The sequence below is a fragment of the Enhydra lutris genome, unplaced genomic scaffold (assembly GCF_002288905.1).
Source record: "Enhydra lutris kenyoni isolate GAN:26980312 unplaced genomic scaffold, ASM228890v2 scaffoldscaffold27, whole genome shotgun sequence".
NCBI classification, from domain to species: Eukaryota; Metazoa; Chordata; class Mammalia; order Carnivora; family Mustelidae; genus Enhydra; species Enhydra lutris.
The window spans coordinates 25,586,274-25,610,571 of record NW_019154111.1 but is presented as its reverse complement, the minus strand read 5'-3'; the positions used below and the strand labels follow the sequence as shown (position 1 = coordinate 25,610,571).

The following is a 24,298-nucleotide window of genomic DNA, read 5'->3' as shown; positions in this document are numbered from 1 at the left end:
AATTTAACTGGGCATCCCCTATTTTATCTGGCAATCCTACTTCTAAATCCAACAGAACATAGTACAGATTATTTAACACCTGTTAGCAGATATTACTGTTTTGTGTCTGGTTGGGTAGAAGATGGTTATTGACATGTTTTCACTTTAATACTAGTTTTTTGTTTGTAACCGCCGTCATGAATCAAGTGTTTAATAACTTCAAAGACACCATCTTTTAAGGATAGTGAATTGCCTTTAGTATGTAAGCTTGTATGTCTAGTTCTCCTCATGAAGAATAAGGGGAAAAAAAAAAAACCAACATGAATAGGATCTTGGAATTCTTTATTGTTCTAGTTGACATAACTAGCAATGTTGTTAATGACGCAAATTCATTTTGTCCTCCTTATGCCCAGTTTTTTTTACTTATATCTGTTTTATCAAACAAAAGTCTCTTGAATGATACACTCTTTCTCACTACCCCTTGTGGAAAAGCCGTGAGCTTCAAAGGTAGCCAGATGGTCATTCAGATCTCTGACACCATTTCAAGAGTACGTGAACCAGTTTGAACATATAACCTAACGACTCTGAGCTGCAGTTCACACTTCTGTAATAAAGGAGGTTGTTTTGAGGATGAAATGAAATAGTATGTGCAAGGATTTAGAATGATAGCTGGCAGATAATGAGCACTGACCAAGCATTAAATCTTGTTTTCCCTTTTTGTCTTTGCTGAACCTCCCGTAGCCATTTTTTGTACCCTTTAATGGCGTGCAGCACATTTCTGCATTGCAGTGTGGTTATATTGAATATATTTTATCTTTCCTACCATTTAAAAAGATTCTTGAGGCCAGGTGATCCCATAGCAGTGGTGAAGTGGATCTGGGAGAGGGGAGGGGTGTAGCTCACCAGTTTATCTGCAAAGATAAAAATCCTTTCAGCCTCAGCAGAGGTTAAAATACAACTTTGCAAAATATGATAGCACATGGAACTGTTAAGATATTTTTCCTACCCAGTGGGATATTTTTCTACTGAATAGGAGAACTAAATATTGAGGTAAACTTTCAGGAATTACTATATGCCAGTCCTGTTAGTTAAAATGCACGTACCTGGGGCACCTGGGTGGCTCAGTGGGTTAAAGCCTCTGCTTTCTGCTCTGGTCATGATCCCAGGGTCCTGGGATCGAGCCCCACATTGGGCTCTCTGCTCAGCAGGGAACCTGCTTCCCTTCCTCTCTCTCTCTCTCTGTCTGCCTCTCTGCCTACTTGTGATCTCTGTCTGTCAAATAAATAAAATCTTTAAAAAAAAAATGCACATACCTACTGAGCAATCTTTATGAAACTAAAAATCAGTAGTCAGCCTCCACTGACCAGTAAATACACATAGAAGAGCTAATAGCCACCGGAGGAATTACATAATTTCAAAAGTCTCCACTTGAAATAATATTACTTTAGCTTTTAAAATACCTTCAAATGCATTATCTTCTCTGATTTCACAAATCACCTATGGGCAAAAGTAAATAATATTAACTGCATCTAATAGACAAGAAAATGAATGCCTAGTGTGATTAGGTAGTCCAAATTTATCAACTAATAAAAGGCCAAAGAATGTCTTCTGAAATCTAGTCAATACCATGACATCATATTTCTCTCCCAGTTGCAAAGAGAAACTTTTGAATAGTCCATGGTCCCAGTGGTATCAGCATCACAGATGTATTTTATTTTGCTGTCTTTTAAAAACTAAAGACAACCAGTTCTCAGAATGCGCAATAACATAGCACATATTGTAAGTGACTCTTCAGCTTCTACTTGATATAATTGGAGGTGCCAGGCCCCATGGCCACGTTAAAAGTATAAAAAGACTCTGAGTAGTGATGATCCCAAATTAGAGCAGTGGAAAAGTAAGTAGTTCTTTATTTAGTTATGGAGGCAACATTTCAGAAGACCTCCGTATATCTTTATGTCATCAGTGTCTGTGGAAGTACATTTCCTTCTCTAACAACATTTTAAATGCCAGTTTTTACTCTACTAGCTGTATTTTTCTCAGAGCAATGGGAGAGAACAGAGCTTTCTCAGTTTTGTTTCCTCAGCAATTCCAGTCTTTCTCTCCTACTCAGTACATAACTGCCCTTTCTTACTGTCTGAATTAATTAAGACTATTCAGCGTGAACTCTTTTCTCTTCCTACCTCTGCCTGGCAAAGTCACCTGTCCTCCCTTCTCTTCAGCTTGTCTCAGAGGAGGATGTGTTCCTTCTCCCCATGGGGCTGTCACCTGCTCCTGCTCCTTGGTTTGCCCCTTGACAGCCCCTCCAGTGACGTTCTCAGTTCTCTTCTTACAGCTTCTGTTTCTCCCTCTTAGCTTATTAGCAAACTGTCTTTAAAACACACAAACACACACAACCTCTCAAACTATAGAGTTCCCTTTTATTTTGGTCTTTGCAGACTTATCAAAAGAATTGTTTGCACTCATGGGCGTGTTTTCCCCTCTAATTCCCTACAGCCTAATTTATACTTCAGTATCCTATGGGAGCTGCTGTCCTATAGGTCACATGCAAATTATCAGATCAACAAGATATTTTATTAATCCTTAGCGTCTGAGTTTTGGGGTTTGAGAACCCATTCATCTTCTCCCTTCATAATTCCTTTTTTGGTTTTTTTGTTTGTTTGTTTTTGCTATTTTCTATTTTTCCCAGCTTTATTGAGATATAATTAACATAATAATTCTTTTATTTAAATATATAAGTTTTAATGAGGTGTAATTTACATACTATAAAATTTATTCTTTTAAATTATATATTCAGTGGGTTTTAGTACATTCACAAGGTTGTGCAACCATCACCACTATCTGATTCCCAACTATTTTCACACCCCCCTAAAAAGAAACCCCCTACTCATTAGCGGTCAATGTGTTTTATCTCCTCCCTCTGGCTTCTGGCAGCCGCTCATCAATTTTGTCTCTACGTGTTGCCTTTTCTGAGCATTTCATATAAGTGATTCGTGCAATGTGTGGTCTTTGTGACTGACTTCTTTCACTTAGCATAATGTTCTCAAGGTTCATCCATGTTATGGAATCTGTCAATATTTCATTCCATTTTATGGCTGAGTAATAGTCTATAATATGGATAGACCACATTTTCTTTATCCATTCATCTGTTGATGGACATGTGGGCTGTTTCCATCTTTTGGTTATTAAGAGTAAAGCTGCTATGAACATTCATGTTCAACTGTTTGTATGGACATATGTCTTCATTTCTCTTGGGTATATACCTAGGAGTGGAATCTCTGAGTCACATGGTTATTCCATGTTCAACATTTTCTAGAAGTCTTTCAACTTCTGTTGCTGTGCATTGTCTTCCTTTTTGCTTTCTCACCTCTAAACAAAATGTAGATGTTCTCTAAGTCTGGATCTTCCCCCTCTTTTTACTCTTCACCAGCAATCTAATACTTCCCTTTGTCCTAAATGCTGTCTAATCTCTTACTTTGGGGTATCTGTTTTCAGCCCAGTCACTCTGAACCTAGAGCTCTGTGTTATTGGTATATACTAAAGAAATCTTCCGGTTATCCTGCCATCAGGTAAACAGCATCATCTTTTCTCTAAAGCCTGTGTTTCTTAATCTAAGTTCCCCATTTCCAGCAGTGGAATAGCTATTCTCCCAGTTACTCTTGACTTAAAATTTTGAAGTCATCATTTACCCCCTCCCAGAAGCCCTTACTCCATGCCCAGTTACTAAATCCTGCCATTCCACTTTGACAGGACCTCTTGTGATGCTCAGTTTTAATTAAAGGAGTTCTTGTTGTCTCACATTTGGACAGTTGCACGTCCCTTTTAGCTGGTCTTTCTACCTCATGCTTTTATCTTTCCTCATTCTCTCCATCACTTCTCATCTGTTCTTCACAACAGGACCTCAATATTGTCAGGCTTATCTCATCGTTTGCAGATTTAGCAACATCTGCCTTTACCTTCTAAATAATATCTATATGGAGATATTATATATATATAATATGGAGATTTTTTTCCATTGAGTGTTGAGTTATGTCCATTAATTAGCTCCAGCCCACTTTCTCATGATGTGTAACTAGCTCCTAAACTAAGCGCATGCTTTACCCAAGATTAGTTACTCTTCAGTGTGTATGATCCCACATATTCTTTGCCTGTACTTGGTGTGACCGTGTTCTCTCACCTTTACAAGATGAACTATTTGTCTGTAAGTTCATTCCAGTTTATATCCCCATAAAAATTTATGTGAGCTTCCCAACTGAAAATAATTTCTTCAACTTATGAACCCCTGAAATGTTTTAAAAACATTTTTATGACCTTTTGACTTTAAGCCAAATGTTTCTTATTAGACACAAAATCTTTGAAGGTAAAAACAATGTCGCATCACCTACCTCCTTCTTCCACAAGTGTATAGTGTTTAGTTCTTTGCTTGGTACATAGAACAAACTTGTAAAAAATTGTTTAATGACAAGTAATTTTTGATATATTTTATTCTTGCAAATACTTTCCTAAATTCTATCTCTTTTGCAATTTTATTATTAAATTGAGGAGGAAATCCAGAATACAGGATTCAAATAATTGTTTACTTTCAGATATTATACTATAATTTAGTAGTATGTATTTTTAGTTAGTATCTAGTGTGCTAGTTGACAGTATAACAATGTAGCAGTAATAGGCCTTCAGTCCATATCCAAACTAAAGATGGTTATTGGCCTCATAATGAAGAAAAAAAGCAACTGTGGTTATGTGAGAAATTAAAACTAAATCCAAAGTATGTTTGGAAAAATAATAAAATATTTTATAGCAGAAAAAAAAATAACTGAGAGAATGCCCATAAACCATTGTAGTTCCTGGAACATGTACCATAATAAAGAAATATTGTAAAAATTTCAATTTTAACAATTTTAATAAAATTAGTTCCAATTCCTCTTTACCTTTCATACTTGGGACTTTTGAAGTTAAACAGAATTCCTTAATTTGTGAACAGGAATTGCATTTATATTGCTATAGATTATTTTAATGTTCTTTATGGGTTCCAGTAGCAATTCATTATTATTAGCAGCAGAATAAGAAAGAAAATAGAAATATGAATACCAGGCTGCTTAGTATTATTTACTGTAGACTATGGAATGCCAGCTCTAAGGAAGAGAATGTGTTCATCCCATTAAACTGAATATATGATTCTAGACCTGAAAAAACAAAACCTGTCTTAGCCATTAGTTACCATTAATTCACAGGCTTATTTTGTGGAAGGGTCTCTGAGCTTATCTGGGAGTTTGGAGCTGTCCTGAAAGATACTGAATATTGGGTTTGTATCTGAACCTTGAGAATTTTGTTAGAACTTCTGAGGATGACTTAAGAATCCATTCCATCACTTATTCAATACCTCTCTTGCCTTCCTTTGAACTTACATCATGAATGCTGAGCCAAACAGCCTGACATTTGGTTGGTAAATAGGATACTTTTAATGAATTACTCACTCTTATTATAGTACCATGAAGTAAAAGATCTTAGCTTCTCAGTTTGACTCCCCTAGTAGTCCACGCTATGAACACAATATATCCACACATTTATTCTTTAACTTTATGTGAGAAATACTGTGGAACAAAAAACAAAACACATACACACACACAAAAAAAAAACAATTATTGTAAAAAAATATTTTTTAGCAATTAGCTTTTTTTTCCCAACAAACTTAGTCTAATTATGGATCAGCCGTGATAAAATGAAAGGTCAATAGCTACAGATGCATAATTTCACTCTGATAGATTGCTGTTTGAAAATAGGATATGACAATTAGATGATTAATTTTCTTCTATTAAATAGCATTATGAGACTTCAGATTACATTTATCAGTATATTCTCTTTAGTGGGAACATAATGCGAAGAAAAGCCAAACAGAATAGGAATTCATATCCTTTGTGGAAGGATCCGAATACGCTTTTTATCAACCATACTTGGGAAAATAATTAGACAATGAAATTCTGTTTGAAAACTTATTTTTATGTTCAGTATTCAAAGTAACATGTTAAAGACATTATAAGTTAAAGGTTAAAACGTGAGTATGAGGAGCAAAATTCTGATTGTCCTGCTGGCAATTTTTTTTTTTTTTTTTTTTTTTTTTTGGTTCTGGTTATCTGCAAAGTATACACCCCTTGTCAGTATAACTAGGGAGTGCCTATGTAAACATTCTTGTTTTGCCTGTTCCACATAATCGTTTCTTGTATCATATTTCTTCTGACCTCGCTATCTGAAACCAATTACAGGAGATCCATTTGGGCTGCATCTATTTTCATAAGAAGCCTAGGCAGCAGTGTTTTTCTCAGAGATGAATATCAACATCAAATATGCTTCTGAGTGCTTTGTTATTTATGTTTCAGAGAGATTTTGTAGCCTTCAGCTCTCAAGAATGTGTCATGCTGTGCTGTTTATACATTGAAGATATTAATGGGTGTAGATGTCATTTTTCATTTTAATGTCTCAAATGCAACAGGCTGATAGGTTAAGCATTCCTATTTTTATGGGGAGAGATATGAGTGATGTCTGTTTTCTCCCAAAATATACATATATTTACTTGGAAAAAAAAAAGTTATTTATAAACATTAGAATACTCAACATTTTTTGTTTCACTGGGTGTTTCTAAGCTATTCTCAAACAATTACAGTCATGGTGAAAGTTTTCAGTGTTCTTCAAGAAGAAAACAGTATTGATCTGACAGGTTACAAAGCTTTTTTACTCTTAATTCTCATAATGACCTCCGCACTATGAGAACCATAGGTAGCATAAAGTTACTATGTTGTGGAAGGGTGATGCGAACTTTTGTTTTTCTTGCAGAATTTTAATTTATTTGAAATTAGACACTAACTATTAGGAATGGTGTTTTCCATAAATATTTTTCAAGTTTTTATTTAAATTCCAGTTAGTTAACATAAAATGTAACACATTTTTTAAAGCAAGATGCACCGAGTTCTGAAAAACTTGCACATTCCCATACACCTCTGCAGTCTAACAAAAAGTATATCTTTAATCTATTACAAAGATTTTTATTCATCTTTTCAAGATATTTTAATTTAATCTGATTCTAATTTTTAAAATGTCCTACCTTAATTTTTTTTAACTTTACTAAAATTAGATCACTTCATTAAGTAAAGTGCACTCTTAATTCAAAACAAATGTGTTTTTGGAAACTAAATATGGTTTGGCTGCCTTAGAAACCTCTTTCTTGTTGTTCACCAGAATCACACTCAGTCATTATTAAAAGAGATTTTGTAAACATCTCTTGCCTTTTGTTCCAAGTTTTTTTCTGTTTTGTTTTGTTTTTGCAGAGCGAGAGCATATAAACAGTTCATAGAACTTAATGCCTGGCCCTGGGATTTATCTTTTCTATTTACCAATTGAAGTGGGCAAGTGATTTTCAAATTAATATTTTATGTAATTTGACATCTAACACCTTCTATTGATGAAAGTACCTTATCTCATAATCTTTCATCTTTTGCATCGCTACAATAATAAATTACAAAGATGAACTAAACGTCTCTGAGCAATTGTTTATTGAAATTCAGTCCTAAAATGGTATCCAGAGTACTGGGGATAAAAATGCCACGTGATGCCTGTATTGAGAATACAAACTGCCAAAGATTCCTGCCTGAGAGTTTTAAATCATCCTGATCTCGCGGAGTTGTTTTTTGTCTTCCCACCTCTATGTTTACTATTGCAGTCTCCACTGCTACTAAAAGAATGCTGAGATAAGCAAGTGGTCCTTTTTCATAAGAATTTGTATTGAAAGATGATCCTGGACTATTTTTAAAGATTTCTCTAAATGTCTATGGAAACCAAGGTACTTTAAAACTTTAACTGGCCATTGGTCATACTCCATTATAATTACTACTCCTTTAGAAACACTGTACATGCATGCTTTTGTCCAGTGAAATTTTGGTGAGCTGCAGATCTAATAGATCTAATTTTCCAGTGTCTTTCTATAGCCACTGGGTGTTACATATTCCATTGGATTACTTGTTTGGGTTGAGCCAAATGAACATCATGCAGGGTGATTAAATGAATAGGTCCCTAGGCTTGGGAAACAAGAGCCTGAAATTTTGACCAAACTGTGCTACTGCTTTGGACTTTAATCAAATTATCATTGTATTGCTTCTTCAGTTACTTGTCTATAGGATTTGGAGCCTAGGCTAAACAATTGGTAAGGCTTGTGTCTAGCTTTAGAATTTTCAGTTTGTTTGTGATAACTGATCAGATGATCAGAGTGTTTTAAGAGTTTAGAGTTCCACCAGGTATTGGTAGAGTACATGGTGAAACCCAAGTCAAGGATGGCAGGAACACTTAGCCACAAAAACAATGTATGTTCGGTGGTAGTTGTTCCAGTCAAACACTTACAAATTCAAACATAGAAAGATTATATTGTAGTTTTTCCTTTAGGTTTTGATGAATGAATATTCTCTCTTTGCGGGTGAAAATAATTCATCATGGTGCCATGCGTCTCCTTTACTAGAGTTTTACTCATTGTCATCTAATGGTTTCTTTGATGGGACAGAAACAGTATGGCACTCTGGCCTGGAAGCAGGAGACCTTGAACAAAACACTTGGTACTCTAAACCTCATTATTCTCATTTGCTAAACTGAGAGCATCAGAGGAGATGATTTCTAAGAGTGCTTTCAGTCCCAGCCATTCATGATTTCAAGATTCAGAACTGTGCTCATTAGAGTCCTTTAAGAATAATAAATGGCTACAGAATTAAATATAAACTAACTAAGTCTCCATGTATACAAAATAAACTAATGAACTCAAAGGGAAAAAACAATCTTGTGAAAAAAATTAGGCAAAATTTGAGTGGATTTTGGCATCGAAGGTAAAAATAGATGACTGATTTTTTTTTTTGAGAGTTTCACATAGACACAACACAGCCTAAGTCACACTATAGTAATTTCCACTTGACAAATGTCATTTAGAGTTATTTCATAGGTTGCAAGTAAAAAAGGAGAGCAGTATTATTTAGAATAGTAACTGAAATATTTTATACTAAGTTTTGCGACACTAAAGTATCTGTGGAATTTTTTATTTGGTCTTCCTTTTTTTTTTTCAAAGTGAACTTTCTAATAAAATTGCCTGTGTTCACTAGGAATGTGTCAACCTTAGAAACACTTAGGTTGTTAATTACTTGAAAAATTGAAAAAAAAAAAAAAAAAACCACAAAAGATTGCTGTGAGTGAGTGTGTCTCCCAATGTAAGAAGTGTGCTTTACAAACTATGCCAGATCCTGCTCCAGGAAGACAAATCAGTGTTGTTAGGGGATGGTGCTAGTGCCTTCAGTGTGTTTACTCTGGTTTCTATGTCTGCCTGCCTTCTCAGAAAACTTGCTTGGAGCCAGACTGTAGCAGCCCTCTCTCTGTCTTTTCATAATTGATCAGGGGATGACTGCCTTCCCTGAGGGTTAAGACGTGGCAACTTTTTCTGTTTGCACAGCATCTCAATGCAGTAGTTCAAACATTGTTCACACCAGCTGGCAGTGTAATGCCATATGCACATCTTGTCAAAGCAACTGTTGTCATGGATACTAGAAACTCTCTTAAAAACCAGATCATTGATTCCAATCAAAATTGTACTTTTTATCAGCTTGGAATCTCAATTATTATAGTAGAATATTGATCTAAGATATTTCTCCCATCGTGAAGAATTTACCTCGTATTCTAAAACACTGAAAAACAGAGGAGGGCAGTGACTTATTTTAATCGTATATGCTGAAAAATTTTCTCTTTAGTGTTCATTGAACTCAGTTATTGAGAGAAAAAAATGAGCTTGCAAAGTAGAAGCTGTTAAAAAGTTTTTTTTCCCTTCAGTTTACACTGCTGCTTTTAAAACATCTCAATATGTATTTTTTATGGCATTCATTTTATATAAGTTTATATAATACACTCATCAAGCTATCCCTCCTCCTGTAAAAGAAGAGCTTACATTAATTTCTTATGTTAAGTTTTATTTTCCTGAATGGGGAAAAAGAAAACATAAAAATAAATGAAAACATCTTCTATTTTGATTGGTATTCTGTCACACATAGAAACAAACCTGATTGGTTGAGTGGTAATTTCTTTGTTCTCTGATTTTGCTAAGAATGCAAATGAAAACCACTCAATTTTATTTGGCATTAAAACTGCACTTTATTTTGTCAAAGGAGAGGTTTCCCCTTGAATTGTAAGTACAAAAAAAAGTGTTTTTAATCTTTAGTGAAAATCCTTATTAATTCACTTTCAAGATAATCTGATGTTGATTTGTCAAATTTAATTACAGCTTCCGGTAACACTTGAAGTCTACTGCTTTTGCTTCAAAATTGTAATATGAAAATGCAAATTGAATGATAATTTAAAAGGGAGTGGGCATTTTAGTTGAACACTCAAAGACAAGTTCCTTGTGGAAATGAGGTTATTGATGCAGTTTATGATTTTTTCCTCTTTAAGCACTTTAAACAAATTAACTTTATTTCCTGCAGGATTACATGTATCACCATGACTTTAAGTAAAGTTGTATATGTGTGATATGTGGAATTTTTATCTCACATTAGAAGATCTTTGATAATTCTTTCTAGAAAGGAGGATGGGAAAGGGGTTCTCATACATTGAAGCATTTTACTATTAACCAAGCAATAATTAGTTATTGATAATCAATTTACCTGTCAACAAAGTATTTAGATATTGCTCCCTTTTTACTTCTAGGCTCTCCAAGCAGCAAGACAACTTCTCTTACAGCAGCAAACAAGTGGATTGAAATCTCCTAAGAGCAGTGATAAACAGAGACCACTGCAGGTTAGTAAAGCATTCTTGTCCTTGGGATCTTATTTTAAAAGATGCTCATAATGATAACAAACGTGCAGACCCAGTTATCTATATTCAGAAAATTTTTACATTTGTATATGTCAGTAATTTTAATTCAAAGAGAGAGCTTATTTTATCTTCTTGAAAGGAAAACAAAATTTCTATTCCCATAGATTTCAGAAGTCTACAAGGTCACTTATTATAAAAATTATATAAAAAACCACATTTGGTAAACGTAGGCATGAAAAGTTTTGTATAAGACTCACTTGTGGGATTTTAACAGAATTTTATTCACAAACAAGTTAAAGTAAAATGTGAAATTTCTTTACTAGCAAAGTCATAGTAAGATGGTGTGGAAGGAGACAAAGCAGTCTTAGACAACCCTCCGCAGTTGTATCCAAGTGACAAATGCAGAAAACCTCCAGAGTTGCCAAAAAAACTGTTTGAGTTTGCCAAGGAGTTATTGCTGTTGCTACAGTTATAAAAACACATTCTGGAGTTTGTTGTCCTTATTCACTATGTTTGTCCTGTGAAACTGATAGTATGTATGTCCTTTAAAGTAACTTTTTGTTATGTAATATAACCATTGTTTTATGTAATCTTACCCAGAGTAAGTAGGACGTTGTTTGGGGGGAAGAAACATTTTTAGGGTGTAATTATTAAATGTTTGGAGGGTAGAATCTGAGGTTACATAAAACATCTTTCAAAATGTTTATCAGCTCTGTTGAAAGATAAGCAGTATTTTTTCCTGCATCATGTGCTATGTACATGTCTAATAAGACAAGCTTAGTTTGAAAAAAAGTAAACATCTTTCTTGTTTCTTTATTTTACCAAAATAATCTTGGATTTTTTTTTTTAATGGCCTAGCTGTCTATTTTCATTTTCAGGTGTACTCCTAGAGGTAGTAACTAAGTCTTATATATGATGGCCTCCTGAAGCTTAGTATGTATGACAGAATTACAGGCTACTGATCTACACAATCCAGAAACTACTTATTATGTAAAAACTGGATTAAATTTTTGGTCCCTAGACAAATTTGAGATGAGAATATGTATTCTTGGGAACAAACCCATTTGTGGGAGGTGGGTGGGAAGAAGGAGGACTTGTGGAGAGGGGATGTGTTCCAATAGTCTAAAGTTCAAATGTCTGCCATGGTTGCAAAAGTTGTATTGAAACAGCCTGAGTTTAAGATTCTTTTTTTTTTTTTAAATAAATGTCACACTCTTTTGTTTAAACTAATCAGTAATTTTATGGTGACACACTTTCCTCACCATCATCTCTCCCCAAGTAATGCCAGTGATTGGAGTCTTTCCATTGGAATTGTCTAATTCCAAGACAGCCTCTCCATACATTTGCATGACAGAGAAAAATTTGCATAGAAGTCACAGAAGATAGCAAATGAAATGTTTCCCTCACTGTGGCTTTAGAGGGAAATTTTGCACTGTTGTTGGTATAGCAAAGGGGGCTTAGATGCTGGCTGCATAAGCCAAAGGTAGGAGTTTATTGTTTCGACTTTTGGAAAAACTCTACATACATATTGTCCTACTTCTGTTTTAACATGTCTCTGACAAAGTAGACAAAGTAGTTGTTCCTTCCTCCCCAAAGCTAAGTCCAGTAGAAATTTCTTTATTGCTGGTTACCAGGGCATCTCTGGAAAGAATGGCTGGGCTTTAGTTTTTCTTTCTTTTTTTGTCTTTTTTTTTTTTTTTTGGTTGTTGTTGTTGTATTGGAAGGCAAGATTTGATACTTTGTTTAACTAAAATATACATACTTTTTCTTAGATAATACATATAATGTAGGAATATTAATGACTCTAAAATCAGAAATTGTTGCTCATGGACCAGATGTATAAATAAAATTTTGAGCAGAAGTCCTCAATTTTGTTATTTATATTGTGAAAGGGTGATTGAAAGGAATTTAAATACCTTTTAACAATTTCAGGTGCTAAACATTACTACAAAGACTTTTCTTGTGTCACTTATATTTAGTGTTTTATAATGCATATTAATATTAATATATCTCCATTGTATAAATTATAAAACTATAGCATTTTTCATTATCTTGTATTTTAATCAGGTCTAATGCCAAAATGTCATAGGAATGAACAGTGGTTTTTATGAATGAGAATTTAGAAATAATGAATGAAGACTTAGCTGTTTACTAAAATATACACTGCTATTAATATAATGTGAGCCTAAAGTTTTAGTATTTCATAGTATTTGATATTTGATAAGTTTAGCAACTATAAACATTACTGGGATTGTGTTTAAAACCTAGTAGCATTTTATACTAGTTTACATATGCTGTTAAATGAGGATATTAGGAAATGCTTATCCTTGCATCCGCAAATGCTATTTACTGTGAGTTGTATGCATTATTACCACTTATGTTAAAGAAACGGGTTGAATATTTTTGTTAAAAATTTTAACCATTTAGTATGAAATTAACACTTTAAAACTTTTACGATTTTCTCACAGTCTGGTTCTTTTTCTGTTTAACTAAGAGTTTAACCAATCTTTGAAAAATAGAGTTGGTGTAGATTATTTCTTAAAATTCATAAAGATAATTGAACATGTTTCAAAATCTGCACTTGCAAAGGCTAGGTATTTGGTGCTGATAATAGATCATGGTGATTTGTGCTTTTTCAGGCATAACATGTTTTGGGAGGACCAAAGGAGAGTATGCATTTTTTGTTTTAAAATATAGTTTTGATGGAGAACTATTTCATAAAGTTTGAAAAAATACAATTTTTAAAAAATCTGTTTTGATGGCTCAAGTCACAAGAACAATATTAGGTCTTGTTACACTCAACTGATTTCTTTTAAATGTTGAGAAGAGGTAGCCAGATTTGAAGTGTGACATGGTAGAGTCTATTTCTAGTGGACTAGTATTTATCTGTTACTTTCTCATTTACATTTTTTCAGGGTTTTGTGCTACAGATGGCATAGATATTAGCCTATCTAATACAAAAATGGAAAGAAAAAATCACATCTGACAAGCTTGAGTATCGATTGTATAGTAATTTCACTTTCATGTACAGGTATCTGAATATATGTATTTGAAACATGTTTACATTTTCTATTCATTACATAAAACACCAGTTGAATAGGTTCAATCAGTAGGTACATTGATTAATGACATATTGATGAATAATATATAAAGAGTGTGATGCAAATGGGAGCTGATATCAACCTAAACATTACCAGATGTTTCTTCTTTACATGCTTACTTTGTACACCAGAAAACATACTATAACAGCTGAAGACAGCCTCTTATTTTGATTTCTGATATTTATTAATATCTATTCCTAACACTTCCTAAACTTGGTATCCCCATAGTGGTCTGTAAAAAGAAAAGTTAGCCAAAGAGAATAAGTAATGCTTTCAATTTCATGAAACTAATTTCCAGATTAAATTGCTTTTACTCTATTTAATAACTCACATGTACACAGAGACACACATTTGCATATGCATACCTGCACACTTCCATAATCTATAAATTTTAAATTTTTTTTGTAAAATACATTATCAGTTTTCTAGCCTATGACAAATCTACTTAATTTAGTTTAGGTATGAAAATTGGTCGCATTATTGTTCTTGTTACATTTACAGCCATGAGACAGACTTGTGGTTCTTCAACAGCTGTGCAGAGCAGAGACGTAAATTTAAGGTAAATGACATTGCTTTGCTATCTTAGATGAATATTAGTATATAGTATTGTAATCACTTCCTTCATTGTAGGTTAAAAATCTAAGGTTCTCTTTTCTAATAGGTAATTAAACTTTTTAAAAATAACTGTGTTAAATAGTTGAAGATTGAAAGAATAAAAAGCAAAAGTGAATTAAACTTAGGGGTCTTATTCTGACTCTGCCACAAACTAGTTACATAAGTTTAAGGAAGCCACTCAGCATTTTTTAAAATAAAGGCCTTGGGGGAACTGATCAGCAAAATATTACAATCTGTGCTTACAGATTTTTTTTTTTCAAGTAAGTTATAGGCATCTTAATTTTTCAGGAATAGCTGTTTCTTGCTGTGTTTTAACTTAAGAGTTAAGGAGTATGATTGTTTGTTTGTTTGTTTTCAGTTACAAAACACTTTTTAATTAACATACCATAGCCAAAAATAATGTTTTGGAATCAAAGTATTAAATCCCATATACATGGAAACCACTGTGCAAGTATCATTTATCATTATCTGGGGAAACTTTGTTCTGTTTAATGCCTTGAACTAGTTTTATAAATTAATTTTAGGAGAAATATAAACTACACGAAGAATTATTTTACCTATGTATTTACTTTGATAATCTACATTAAAATATGTTGTGATATGATACAATTTAGCAAATTTCTACCTTTCTCTACTTCTTCAGTTCAAAATGCTAAAATTAACATCTGCTGACAAAACAAATTCTGAAGTAAACTGATCAGCACTTCTAAAATTTCATGTTCTAGGAAAAAATCAAGAATAAGATATAAAATATGAATAATGAAATATATATCCTAGGAGAAAATACTAATTGTAGGTCTAGAATTAGACATTGATAAATATGTTTAGGAAATTATAAAAGTTCATGCATACACTGGTAAAGAATACTATCGAATATTTCCTCTTCAACGTAATTTCTGATTTCTAGTATGTAAGAATTAGAAGCTAAAACATGTTTTGTTTCAAAAACTGAAAGTAACATAATAAAGAAATCTGCAGTATGGTTTAAGTAGGGCCATGTACTGTGATGCAGAAAATTTAATAGTAGTTTTTTAAGATTTTTGGTATTTATATTTCCTGTGTATCAAAAAGTTAAGCGTTATCTCTAATACATTCTTTTGATATCATAAATTATAAATTTTTAAAACTTTAACTTAAAAACTATTCACAAGGACTGATTATGCCTTGTATAGTTCTGATTTTCCCGTTAGAGTAGAGAACATTTCGTAAAAGGCAGCATGAAATAGGCAGTTTTACAAGAATGTTATAGAAAAAAATCTTTCCCAAAATATTGTGATGTTGCCCCCTGTAGTCAGCTGCTCAAGGCTGACACCCTGTGGAAGAGGCTCTAAGATGTCCAGTCTATCACTGCTAAGTATCATTATGTGGAAAACTTGTGTATGATCTAATCATGGCATATAGGAAAAATAACCTATGTTTTGAGTCTGAAGCCCACCTTGCTTTTAATCAGTTAGTAGGACTTTGGGTAGAGTCCTTGGAGTCCATCACTTGGAGGCTTTTACCTCATCTCTAGAAACGGAATAAGGACACCTATCTTGCAAGATTGTTATGAAGACTAAAAAGAATATTATAATAAGTAACTAGCGTAAATCCTTGTACTTATAATGAGTTAATAAGTAATTCCCACTATGATAAGCTCTAGAAAAGTGATATTTAATCCAAAGTTATACATATTCTATAATATGGTTACTTTTGTTTGGCCATAATTTTCACTATTCACTACATATGCCTGATTTATAGGAAAGCAGCAGCGAGTGTTTTAGGTACTACTCAAGTATCTCTCCCTGCTAGAGACCCCCAAAGCATTCATATTTCACACTTGCCACACAGAAACTTACATTTTAATGTTTATCTTTCCTACCAGCCTCTGAGCTCTGTGACAGCAGGTGCTATGAATGTCCTGCTCATCTCTAGTGCCTAATGATGCCTGGTGAATAATAGAGCTCAGTAAATACTTGTATAAATGCTATGAACCCTAAATGCCAAGCTAACAAGTATGTCCTGTATGGTTTAGGTAGCCGGGACCTTAAAGGCTTTTGATAGGCAAGTGATATGATCAGAGCAATGTTTTGTGAAGATCTAGTCTACAGTGGAGCATTTGGAGAATGTTTGGGGGGAGGGGAATTGAGAGGGAGCTGGAATAAGGATAAACTTTTAAAATATTGTTTAGATAGGCATATGATGAATTGAGCCTTAGACATGTTGAGTTTGAGGTAATGGCAAGAAAAGTAAGTTGAAATAGCAAACATTTAGAAAATTACAACTTGCCGGAGAGGTTATAGCCAGAGACAAATATTTGTGAAATAATCCAGAAGTGATAGATAAATACATGAGAGTGAAGACTTCTGGGAAAGGTGATTTACCAAGAGGAGCCCAGTAATATCCACATTTTTTAGAGCAAGAAGTAAAAAGCAGAGGCGGGGGGGAAAGGGGGAAAGGAAGAACCAAATTAGCATTTAATATATCAAGGAAGGTCAAGGAACAGAGCAGGTTTTAAAAGATGGAGCTTGTCAACCACAACAATCAATGTTCATGAGGATGAGCATTTTCATACATACAATGTTGAATTGCAACATTGGTGATTTTTAATCTCCTTCTTTCTTTGTCATTCACCAGTAACTCTTAGGATCTGCAGTACTAAGGTGATCAATAATGAAGGCGGAGGGATGTACTTTAATGTTAATGTTAAATTGAGAATTAGTAAATGTACTTTTATTTCTCAGATTTCTGTGTGTCTCTAATTGTATAAGTAAATGTGTATTGCTTATCTAATACTGAGTTCCCATAAATTAAATCTGGAAGAAAACTGCTTTCTAGGAGGTTAAATTTTCTCTTTTCTTACCTACCCAAGCACGTGTTTCATTGTGTAATCCATTAGGATTCTAAGAACATATTCCCTTGACTTCTCCATCTTAACTAAAGTGAGAGGAAGGAAGAAGTAGAACATTAATATTGTTAAGGGAGCTCTCCATAGGATTTAAGACTTAGGCTGTGAATTTTATCTTAAGATGTTTGGAGGTGGTGTACAAGCTAAATTGAATGACAAAGTGAACAGTGTGAATACATGATTAAAGACAAAAAGTGAAATTATTTTGAAATTGACTTACATTTAAGATTCCTTGTGTTTCCTCAGTGGATTCTATTCATGTTTCTGTCATCCTGCATTCTACATTTCCAGTTGGTTTTCTTAAAATTTCTCTGCTACCTTCACCTTTTCTACTATACTCTTTCTTCCTTTCTCATCCTGTTCTTTTCTCTCATCATGTAATCTTGTCCAGTTTGCTTAATCTCTATCCCTTCAGTCACAGATTGAGAAAAGAGGAATTTTAAATGCCTGTAATTACTTAATTCTATCTTGAACCTAAAAGATATTCCAGCATATCATCTTACCAACAAAATAGGAAAACTGTGCTGCTTCTTACAATCCAGTATCTGATATTTAGTTCTTATCTTGCCCCAAGAAAAGTTTCCATCTTGCTTTTTTAAGTTGTAGTTTTAGTATGAAAGGAACTCTGCTCTTGACTATCTGGGCTACTTAGAACCCTGGGGCATTTTGTTGAGTGCTAGCATTCTCCTGTTACTGATAACACTTACAGGTGGCTCTTTAAAAGTCACCATCAGAATGGTTGCCATCATTCCTTAAATCCTTTTGTCAGATTTTCCAGAAAACTCATTGGGAGATGAATATTCAAACTAGAATTGCTTGGGATAGTTATATTAAATGGCCAGTTTTTCATGGAGATCTCAAGTTGTGCTGATTATGATTATTTAAATAATGCTGAATTTGGAAGTACAGCATTTTGAAATGATCAAACAGAAGTATAATAAATTGTTCTTTCAAAAATATTTAAGTCACCCTACCTTAATAAGAAAATCATATAAGCTCATTATAAGAATCTAACGCATTTTAAGTTAAATTATGGTTGGGCACTAAGTTACTTTTCCCAAAGGCACTTAATAAATATTTAATAAATTGCTAGAGTGTAGTAGATTTTTTAAGATGAAAATTATGTCTCTGATTAGATAAGGAAGAAACCACTCATGAGAACTAATTATAGTAGACCCTTGACATTCACGAGGTATGCATCCTGAGATCTTCATGAACCCTCAAATTCAAGAATTCCCAGTTCAAAAACATGGAGGGATCTCTGTAGGCTTCCTTCCAAATCCTGTTCTTATTCTGAATCAGGCTACCATTGTGATCTGCTGAGTATAGCATAAGTTAACAGCTTCCAGCTTTCAATAAAGTTTACCTCTTGACTAATATCATTTTTTAAAGAAGAAACTTCTTTTTTTTTTTTTTTTTTTTTTTTTACATTATAGGCTGTCCTCCATCAATGATAACAGGTAGAGAACAGCAAAACTACATTCATGATAGAAGAATCCATGGGAGTGAAGGGGTTAGTTTATGTCAGTGAGAAGTCAGCAGTCTTACTGACTGCCTCAGCCTCCTCCCAGCATGCTTGGTTCACTTTCATGGCCTGACAAATTACAGAAGTGTAACGCCTGAAACCTTGCAACTTGGTCGTCTCAAAATAATCAGGCCAATCCTCAGCCTCTGTGGGCTTTGAGAATCCACTGTGTTCGATCTTGCACTCTAGCCTATGTGGGAAAGAATCCAAAGCAAGCAAACAAGTTTCCCCACCTTACTTGCTGCTATTTTGTGTGAAGAATTGAAAGAAGCACTGGATATTACTGTTAACATCTCTTCCTCCTTAATTTTAAATCTCAGGGACATTAATAAATGACCTGGAGTACTCTTTCAGAGTAAAAGTTGCTTGTAATGTTTTTAAGCGCGTGCAAGAGGGCAGTGTCTTAGGAATGAAAAGATCCTATTAGAAGTTCAGTAGAGGAGGGACGCCTGGGTCGCTCAGTTGGTTAAGCAGCTGCCTTCGGCTCAGGTTATGATCCCGGCGTCCTGGGATCGAGTCCCACATCAGGCTTCTTGCTCGGCGGGGAGCCTGCTTCTCCCTCTGCCTCTGCCTGCCATTCTGTCTGCCTGTGCTCGCTCTCTCTCCCTCTCTCTCTGACAAATAAATAAATTAAAAAAAAAAAAAAAAGTTCAGTAGAGGAGTAGATCTTTATGTTAATGACCATGGGTTGTTGGCTGTTTGGCCCAAGCATTCTGAGCTTGAATAGTTTAGTCCTGAAATGAGAGAGTCCCTGTTTACATTCAGTTAACAGTTCAGTCTCATCTGGCTTACCTAAAGGTATTTGGTGGCTATTTTTTTTTAAAGCCTTTGTTGTTTGATTGTGCCGATTTTTTTTTAAATATTTTATTTATTTATTTGTCAGAGAGAGAGAGAAATAGGGAGCGCAAGCAGCGGAAGTGGCAGGCAGAGGGAGAAGCAGGCTTCCCAGCGAGCCCAATGTGGGATTCTATCCGAGGACTCTGGGATCATGACCTAAGCCGGAGGCAGACGCCTAATGGACTGAGCCACCCAGGTGTCATGATCATGCCAATTTTTATAGTTTTATCAGTATAGATGTAGAACAGGTGGTACCTAGTAGGTAAGCATTATCATAACACAAAATAGGCAGAAGATTCCTTTGCATAGTGTATAAATTCTTACACTTCTGATGCTAACACTTGCACTGCTGTAAAAATGGCACCTTGAGATCTTCTACTGTGAGTGCTACTGCAAGTTCTCAAGTGACAGACCAAGGAACGCACTGAGCATTCTGATGTGCTGACAGGAGGAAAATCTGTTGTCTCGCAGAAAAACTCTAGTAAATTCTTCAATAGAATATCTTTGTAAAAACAAATCAAAAAAACCCCACAAGGAATAAAGTCGTTCTCTTCATATTCTGCCTTTCTTCCCATAGAACCAAGCATGTGACAGACATTTAAAACACACTAACTGGTGATTCCAGTATGATTAAAGATTTAGTTTCTCAAAAACTAGGGCATCATTGCCAAGTTTTCTCTTTATTACAGGAGAATGTATTTTCCTTAATCAGTAACAATCCCTAGTCTCCTACACAGTCTTGGACTTCATTTAGTCCAGTGATTTCCAAATGCAAGCAATTCCTTGAAAACCTTTAAAAAATGGAAAATTTAGGGTACACCCCAGACCATTGGGTAAAACTTTGGAGGGGTTGGGATTTTGGAAAATCGAAGTATTTTAGACTCTCCAGAAGATTCTAATGCAACTGGTCTATGGAGTAGTATATGCATGCAGGAACCCTGAACTACTCTTCTGCAACAGTGGGTCCCTGTAATAAAAAAAGTACTGAACCTGAATTCTCTTATTAATATACCGTGTTATTTTTCCCATCTGAGACTCTGTTTTCCAACCTACACAATGAAAAAGCTGAACTAATGATACTTCATGCTCCTGCCAGATTTAGCACTCTTTGAATCTTTGTCCTCTGTTTTGTCTTTCTTTGTTTGCTTGTTTGTTTATATATACATATATCCTTAAATCTGAGCTCACTAAACAGGCCCCTGAGTAGGTTTTTGGAGATGTTTCTCTCTATTTTTTCCAGGATCATTTCCAACAATATTGTCAGGATTTTTATTTTTACTTTCAGTCAGTTCTCGTCAGTACTGTTAGTCAAATCTTTACTGGTGAACTCATTCTCTTCTTATCTATGATTTAAAAAAAATAGTATGTGGGGGCACCTGGGGTAGCTTAGTCAGTTAAGCTTCTGACTCTTGATTTCGGCTCAGGTCATAATCTCAGGATAACAAGCCCCTCTCAGTGTAGAGTCTGCTTGAGATTCTCTCTCTCTCTCTGCTCCTCCCCCACTCACTTGCACACACTCTTTCTCAAAATAAATAAATAAATAAATAAATAAATAAATAAATAAAATAAAAATAAAAAAATAATATCTGCTTTCTAAAGTCCTCAGTACAGATCCACCATGCCCAGTTGGCTTCCCTTTCCATGTCAGAAACCTTAAGGAAAGGCTCATTGGCTTCAAAGACAGCTGTCTACTGCAGTGGCCCTAGCATACTCTCATTGTCCCTCCACACACTTTTTACATGTTAAATGAGCAGCAGTTTCTCTAACATTGCTTTATGAGTATACAAAGCTGACCCTGCCTTTCTCTTTCTCAGTATGCACTTTCTACCTTCATCTAGAAAACTTCTGGGTAGCTTTTAATTCCCATTGTCATCTACTCCGTGAAGTCTCTTTTGATATCTTCTCCTGCCACACACACACAAATAGAATTTTTTCCTTTTTATACATTACTTCTATGTCGTATACCTACCCCTATTTTTGTATGTATCACACCAAATCATAATTACTATACACTCTTTGAAGGCTGGGACAGTCTTACTCATCTTCGTACTTCCAGTGTCTGGCACATAGTATATTTTGTGTAAATATGTGGTGTCCATTGACCAGCACTAGTCTGTTATCAAGTTCCCCCTTTCTCAAAGGCTCTGGGTATGTTTTATTAGTTGCACACTGGGGCATCTCAACTCAGATCAAGTTGTTTTCAACGGAAATTATTTATCTCTCCCTACCCTTATCCAAAGTTTTCATCAACTTTTCTTAATTGTGTTCTTCCAGCTCCAGGCATAAGCCCTTCTCATCTAATTGGGCCATATTCTTCTCTCCTAATGCTAAAGTTGCCCTTTTCTTCAGGCTCTCAGCATGGCACAAAAGTCTATCTATCATCATATACCTGATACATTACACCCAGGACTTAATTCTTACTGCTTACTGAACATGCTATGTATTTATTTATTCATTCATTCACAGATGTTTATAAGTTGTTTCTTCTATACCAGGTACCTTCCAGGGCACCATGAATTGAAAGAACTCTGATACCTACTTCCTTTTGTTGCTATCTCTCCCTCTGTTTAGAACTTCGTTCCCACCCACCCCCTTTCTCTAGTTACCAAACTCCTACACAAACTTTAAAGCCCTATTCCCTCAAGTTTTCTCTGACTCTTCAGAGAGAAATAATCCCTCACCCATATGTATTTCCAGAACCCATATCACACTTTTATTTTATTATCCCACATATATTGTTATAAAGATTCAGTTATATGATTCAGGTGACATTACCAACCCCCTCTTATGTTGCTAATAGATCTTTTCTTTGCTATAGTTAGGCAATCTGTTTATGAATAATACTTCAACTGATTCCTTTCCTGTGTAGATAATATGTAATATATTTATTTAAGAATAAAACTAATACTTTTTCCCTTTATCTTTTCTTAAATATTTTCTTTCCTGATTTTATCTTCTGGTTTATTAATTTTATGTATGTGTAATATTTTGCTTACAATAAGCTCTTTCTTCCCTAATCAGTCTGTTTCTTTTGAATAAGATATACTGCTTCATTATTCTGCACTAGTCATGCTTCTAACCCCACTAACTATCAATGATACTTTTACTGGGGAACTGGAAATAAGAAGTCTGCTTAGCAAAACTATGTTGGAAATGCACAGGATTACAAATGTGATGTCATCAAGGAACTATACTCTCTATTTATTTATTGGTATATAACTTTTATGAGTTGATTATATCTGTTGCTTTAGTCATATGAGTTTTGAACATTTCCACTAAAATACTATCTAATTTTCTGTGAAGTTTATCAACTGCTCTATTTAGAAATACAGATTTATTTTATTTTATTTTATTTATTTTTTTTTTTTCATAAAACATGAACTCCTTAGACACACAGTCCAGATTGGGCTGGTAGAGCTGCTCAAGGATGATACAAAAGACCTGCATTTCTTTTAGCCTCCTGCTCTTCCCCTTTGTGTGGCCTTTGTCTTCATGGTCACAAGATGGCTGCCCCTTCTCCAGGCGTAATGTCCATGTTCCAGGCAGAAAGAAGGGGAGGGCAAAATACAAATTAGTGTGTGCCAGCTAAATCATCTCCCCTTTAGTAGCAGGTGTTCCAAGAAGCCTTACACAGGAGCTACTCTTTCCTTCTAGTTGGCCTGAACAGTATCACATGAACATTAATTGCTTCAACTGAATCTGGGAAACTGATTACATTTAACTGGGTACTTCTACACTAAACAAAGTTTGGATCCTTTTCATAGAGAGAAAAGGAAGGATAAATATTATAGTAAGTACCTAATAGTGTCTGCCACCGACAGTTTACCATAGATATTAGTACCAACTCACGTGGCCTAAGGGGTATGTAAAAAGAGATTTTATGACTTGAGGTACTTTAGTGACAAGAAATTTTGTTGTTGTTTTCTTTTTCTTCCAGGAAAATTTAGAAAGATACAAACTTATGTAACATGACTAAAGATCAATGAGTTGTAGGGCTTTATTGTAAGTTTTAGTATTTTTAGTTACAATTAAAGTATTCTTAAAGATTCGGTATGTTTTCAGTACTTGGTAAAGTACAATGCTACATCAGCTAAGCAAAGGTGATTCTTCCCCTCCAGGAAGTTGCTACTGATGCTTGACCCTACTGGTTAGGCACCCTGGTGCAACATACATGGGCAATAGAACAAATACTGGGAAGTTTAAGTAAAGCATATGCATATTTTGCAAGCAGAGAAGCCAGTATTTTTTGAAAGATATTTAAAAAAAAAAAAAAAAAAACAGTCGTTGAGGCTGAATTTTAAATAAGTTAGGGTCAAGAGAAAGTTTTTCATTTGGCTCTTACATATTAGGTTCTGGTATTGCTGGAAAGCTCAAAAAAGTCCTAACTGTCCTTTCAGCTACAGTGAAGATAAAAGATATACTCCATACTTTTCCTGTGTGTCCTGCAATTATCTGTATTATAAGCGACCACACTAGGAAAGAAAGGTACTTTGTGGGGCACCTAGAGGAATTTCCAAGGAAACCTTGTTCTCC

The 24,298-nt window shown here is 34.6% G+C and overlaps 1 protein-coding gene across 6 annotated transcripts in view; it reads left to right on the top strand.

Annotated features, from left to right (window-relative positions):
- The window catches only part of LOC111151927 (forkhead box P2), a 251,772-nt gene that overhangs the window by 88,684 nt on the left and 138,790 nt on the right, over nucleotides 1-24,298 (top strand). For all 6 annotated transcript variants that reach the window (XM_022510141.1, XM_022510140.1, XM_022510139.1 and 3 more), the window contains one exon: nucleotides 10,693-10,782. In XM_022510141.1, the coding sequence (XP_022365849.1) occupies nucleotides 10,693-10,782 (90 nt within the window). The remainder of the gene's footprint in view (nucleotides 1-10,692; nucleotides 10,783-24,298) is intronic.